General features: G+C 40.0%; 1 protein-coding gene across 1 annotated transcript in view; it reads left to right on the forward strand.

Annotated features, from left to right (window-relative positions):
• Abhd3 (abhydrolase domain containing 3, phospholipase) overlaps positions 1 to 5,401 on the forward strand; it is a 46,243-nt gene extending 40,842 nt beyond the window's left edge. The window contains exons 7-9 of the mRNA XM_027404322.2: positions 692 to 740; positions 819 to 984; positions 4,537 to 5,401. Of these exons, the coding sequence (XP_027260123.1) occupies positions 692 to 740; positions 819 to 984; positions 4,537 to 4,715 (394 nt within the window). The 3' untranslated portion in view covers positions 4,716 to 5,401. The remainder of the gene's footprint in view (positions 1 to 691; positions 741 to 818; positions 985 to 4,536) is intronic.
• Positions 5,402 to 6,000: the final 599 nt, after the last annotated feature.

Below are 6,000 nucleotides of genomic sequence, written 5' to 3' on the forward strand. Positions count from 1 at the left end.
CCACATGGTGGCTCACAACCATCCGTTATGAGATCTGGTGCCCTCTTGTGGACAGATATACATGGAAGCAGAATGTTGAATATATAATAAATAAATAAAAATCTTTAAAAAATATATTAGTTAATTTTCCTGGTAAAATGAAGAAGCTCTGGGATGGCTCAGTGGATAAAGCACTTGCACGAAAGCATAAGGAGGAGAGTTTCGATCCCCGGAACCCACGTGGAGCCAGATGTGGTTGTTGGTGTGAGTCTGTAACCCAGCTCTTAGGGCAGGATGGGAGGCAGAGATGTGGCTAGCCTGGGGGCGGGGGGCGGGATGGGTCCTCCCAAAGCTGTCTTCTAGCTTCAACATGTGCACTGAGGTATGCAAGACACGAACCTGTGCATAAAGCAAACTTAAAGTATTTTCATCATACTTTCATTAGCTTTGTGTGGGCAGTGTGTTGTATAGGTCAGAGAACCATCTGTGTGAGGAAATTCTCTTTCTACCATATGGGTCCAGAATTGGAAGTCATCAGGCTTAACAGTATGTGTCTTTACCCCCTGAGCCATCTCACTGGCCCAGCAAATAATATTTTAGTGCCAGCTTTGTGCTCTGTGCTAGGCTATTTAACTACCTGTTCTTATATATTTTAGGTATGACTGAGGTAGAGATGATCTTAATTTTTAGTTTGAAATATCTTCTGTTCCAGGCATCGGCATATGTTTGTCAAGCAAATTGACATGGACCAGGTCATGAAGGTAATGGGTAGCTTCTCCTAATATTTTTATTTCCTCCTGTGACTCCAAGAGTAGATTAAGTCTGGATTTGCTTTTCAGGCTAAGTCTATTAGAGAGTTTGATAAACGATTCACCTCAGTCATGTTTGGATACCGAACAATTGATGATTATTACACCGATGCCAGTCCAAACCGAAGGCTGAAGTCAGTGGGGATCCCAGTGCTGTGCCTGAATGCTGTGGATGATGTTTTCTCGCCCAGCCATGGTAAGAACACCGTCTGTCTACACACTTTGATGTGAACCGACTTTGTTTTCAAAGAATTAGCTTTTAGTTTTATTTCTGTGTATGTCTGTGTGAGTATATGCCATGTGTGTATTGGTGGCCATTGAGGCCAGAAGAGGGCAACAGATGCCCTGGAGCTGGAGTTATAGATTATTGTGAGCTACCAGACATAGGTGCTTAGAACTGAACCTGGATCCTCTGGGACAACAACATCTCCCCAGTTCCTAGTTTAACTTTTAATTTTTTTCTTTTTAAGGAAATATGATAATAAAAATATAATAGTCATGTAATTTCTGTTACAATTTTTTTATTAAAATGCTGCTTGGCATGAAACTACATGCCTATAATCCTAGCACTTGGGACATTGAGCCAAGAAGGAGAAGAATTTAAGGCCAGTCTGAACTTTAATAAGTTGAAGAGCAGCCTGAGCCAGGAAGACATTACTCAAAATGTAAAAACAAGCAAACAAAAGCCAAGAAACAGTGGTTCATGCCTATAATCCCAGGACATGGAAGGCAGAGGCAGGCAGATCTCTCTGAGTTCAAGGTCAGCCTAGTCTACAAAGCAAGTTCCAGGACAGCCAGGTCTGTTACACAGAAAAACCCTGTCTCAAAATAAATAAATAAATAAATATATAAATATAATATAGCATTATTAAAAGTTTCAGACCTCAGGACTTGTGTTTTCAGGGTCCCCGTGTGGTCTCGTGTTCCTTTCCTTACTCTCAGACACAGGTCTTTTGAACGGATTATGCTCCAGTATCATTGCCTAGAGAGAACACTGACACTGTTTGCCTCTTTTTCCTGGAATTCCAAAGTAAAAGAAGTTGAAGTTTTTCTCGTCCTTTAACCTAGAAGAGGACTGGAGACTTTAGAAATACAATGTCCTTGAGGATTTTGATGTTAGAAGCAAATTTGGGCTAAAAGTTTATTTCTAAAGGAAAATAACCTAGTTTTTTTTTCTCCTGGATATAATAAGAAAGAAAATTATTCCAAAGTTAACTTCCATACTCTCTTTATTCTAGAATAGCAATTGGGTTGGGAGGTTGTATTGCTCTTGCCAAGGACCTGGGTTCAGTTCCCAGCACCTACATTAGGCAACTTGAAACCATGTGTAACTCCAGATCTAGTGCTGCCTGCCTTCTGGCCCCACAGAGCCTTCACTCATGTACACATATCCTGTCCTACACATGCATAATTGAAAATAATGAAAATAAATCTTAAAAAGAAGCTTCCTGATTTCACAAGTAAAAAAGAACAGCAATAAGCATACATGTTTGTTTATTGAAAGTAATCTACAAACTTCAGTATCTGAAGGATGGTTATTGTTTTGTTGTTGTCACACAGGCTGTAATTGTGTAGCCCAGGCTTTCCTGGGATTCTTGACCCTCCTGTCTCCACCTCCCATGCTTTGGTATGTTAGGTAGGAGCCACAGGCCTGACCAAAAAAAAAAAAAACCTTCTTAAATCTATTTTTAAACTTTAATGTGTTAGGGTATTTTGTTTGCCCTGTGCCCACAACTCCTGGAAGAAGAGTTACATACGGTTGTGAGCTGCCATACAGGAGCTGGGAACCAACTGTGAGTCCTCTATAAAATCATCCAGTGCTCTTAACCACTGAGTCATCTCTCTAGTCCCTTTTAAACATTTTCTCCAAATACTTTATTTAAAACATTTAGCTGGGCAGTGGTGGTGCACACCTTTAGCCCCAGTGCTTGGGAGGCAGAGGCAGGCAGATCTCTGAGTTCAAGGCCAGCCTGGTCTACAAGAGCTAGTTCCATGACAGGTTCCAAAGCTACACAGGGAAACCCTGTCTCAAAAAACAAACAAACAAACAAAAAACAGAAAGACAACAACAACAAAAAGACATTTCTTTAGGGGCTTGACTGGAGCTCAGTGGTAGGGTGCTTGCCTGGGACATTCGAGGCCCCGAGCTCAGTCACCACTAAACAGCATAATTATCCAGATCCCAAACCTAACCCATGTACCGTGAAATTTTGGAACACCCCACCACACACAGATATGTTGAATCACCCATCATTTCTCTGGAGGTCACATTTACCCAGAGGGGATTTTCAATAGCTGGCACTTTGGGCCTTTGGTTCCAGATGAGAAAATGAAACTGGCTTTAGTACCTATTAAAGTACACTGTGCTTTAATATGTAAAGTATTGCTTCACATAATCTCACTGGATAAGATCTGATACTTATTCATCCATTTTTATACTTTTCTGCTTCTGCTACAGACAAGAATTTCCCAACATTTAACCTGACCCACAGAGTGAAGTTTAAACTCATTATTTCCTATTTTTTTCCCAGGCCCTTAAAATAGTCTTCGCATATAGAGGACAATTGTCTGCAGCCTCAGGGAACAGGCCGCCCACATGGTTCACAGAACTGTATCATGGCAGAGCCTTTGTTCTGATAACATTGTAGCTAACAATCAGGGTTAGACAGGCTGAGAGTGCTGGGGTGGAGCCCAGAGGCAGAGCTTCAGGTTCACAAGGTTCCCCAGTTAGTCTTTGGGGCATGTACTGTGTACTTGCACGCGCATGCACACACATTTTTTACCCCCACTGTACTCTAAGGCCTAGGAGAAAAGAGAAAACGACGTTAGTTCATACCCTTGCGGTTTCTGCTCAAAGTTAATGTGATAGAGGATGTACAAACTCTGCTGTTACTAGTGAATTATTTCCATTTCACTTTAGAGCCCTATTTTCCTATAAAGCTTCTCTTTTCTGCTAAGTGTAAAGAGAAAGTCAGAAAGATAGAAAAAGATGATTACCCTGTCTTAGATGTCTCAGCAACAGGAGGTAAACATGCATTATCATTGGCCATAATTTTATTTCTCTTTGTTCTTGCTATCTTTATATCTTTATATATATATATATATATATACATATACATACATATATATGTATATATCTCACATTTGGGGTTTAAGTCATTTGTATAGTTATCAATCATGCTTAGAAATCTAAATTTACATATACTCAAAATTATACAGAATTGATTTACAACTCTCACAAAGCTTTGTTTGGTTTTAATTTCTGAAAACAAGAAACAGCCTGTATTTTTATTTTATTTTATTTTACCTGACCTTTCTGTATGTGTTTGTGCATGAGTGTCCTCGCACTCACGTGAGTGCTACAGCACACGTGTGGAAGTCTGAGCAGTTCTGTCTCTATGTCCTGTGGGTCCCAGAGATCAAACTCGGGTTATCAGGCAGGGCACAAGCCCATCTCACAGCCAAGAAACAGCCTGTAATTATAGGTGATATAAATCTTGGGAGATTCTTTTAAAAAATAAGGATCTAGTACAAGTGTGGATTATTATAAGAGTATAGGTGACTGGTATAAATTAGTCAGACTCATTCCATTTAGTCACACTTATTACAAGTATTTGTTTAATGATGTTTTTACTGATTAGAAATGAGAAATGTTAATGATCTCTCTCTTTCTCTCTCTTTCTCTCCCACTTCTTTACCCCACCCCACCCCACCCCCCCATACACACAATTCTGTTCGATTCCTCAAGCTATCCCAATAGAAACTGCTAAGCAAAACCCTAATGTGGCTTTGGTCCTTACTTCTTACGGAGGCCATATTGGTTTTCTGGAGGGAATCTGGCCCAGGCAATGTACTTACATGGATCGAGTCTTCAAGCAATTTGTGCAGGCCATGATCGAGCATGGACATGAACTCTCCACCATGTAGCCCCTTGGCTGCATTAAGCCTGAACCACCATCGTTAACACTTCAGTTTAGTGCACAAGTTTTAACTACTGAGTGTCAAGCTGATCCGCCAGCAGGCAGTGAAGAGGTCCAGTGATGTGCAAAACTACTTCTTAGGGAAACAAGACAACTAAAACAACTAAAAGATAGTTTAGATTGTTACTGTTGTAGATCTTATTTTTACTCTGCCTTACCAAGTATGACCTTAAATTAAGTAGTCCTTACAAACATGAATTGCACTTAACCAAAACTATTGTGTAAAAGATTTTAATTCCTCAGGGTTTTAATTTAGGCTGGTATTTTTAGATTACTCGGTTTAGTGATGATAGTATGTTAATAATTTAAGAGATTTTGATGACTTGAATGTAAGTGATAAGAGGGGCATTCATGATAACATGAATGAAAAGGGATAAATGGTCCTTCACTAAGTGTTTGCTCTGACTTTAAAAGGCAAATGCAACAATGTGAGACAGACTTCTATACCTGCTCTTTTATTCTGATAACACTAAATTAGGGCTGATTTATGTTTTATAATTATTATCATTTACATGCTTATTTTTAAAATAGTACATGTGCATATGTATATCATCTTAAAATAAATTCTATCATTTTAAATTGTTTCTTTGTGAGTTTTTAATCTAAAAAAGAAGAGCCTTGTGTGTATGGTAGCACACAGCTTTAATTTCAGCATTCAGGAGCCACAGGCAGGTGGATTACACTGAGTTTGAAGCTAGCCGAGATCGTAGTGAGCTCCAGCCAGCCACGGCAGTCTCAACAAAAGAAAAAAATACTCAGAGCATAGTATCTGGAAAGTATGCCAGTGATAATTTAATGAATGTATTACCAAGAAATCTTTTTGCTTCACTGTTTGCAGAATATAGGCTGATGTCATGTACCACCTGAGAACACTTTCAGGCTGGGGTACAGGTCAGTTAGTAGGTTGCTTGCCTAGCCTGCAGAAAGCCTCAATTTAATCTCCAGAAGTACATAGAATGGAACGTGTGGCTGAGCATGTAGCCTGTGATCCCAGTGCTATAGAGGTTGTTCAAGGTCAACTTGAGCTACATGGGCCTCTACCAAGAGGAGGGGACACTTTGAGCTGCAGGATATTTAATTGGGTTGAGAGGTATCCCAAGCTCCTTCCACCCCCACCACCACACTTAATAACTTTTAGTTTAAAAAATATAACTTAAGGCCGGGCGTTGGTGGCTTATGCCTTAAATCCCAGCACTCAGGAGGCAGAGGCAGGCAGATCTCTGTGAGTTCGA

Source organism: Cricetulus griseus, chromosome 2 (genome assembly GCF_003668045.3).
Source record: "Cricetulus griseus strain 17A/GY chromosome 2, alternate assembly CriGri-PICRH-1.0, whole genome shotgun sequence".
Classification (NCBI taxonomy): Eukaryota; Metazoa; Chordata; class Mammalia; order Rodentia; family Cricetidae; genus Cricetulus; species Cricetulus griseus.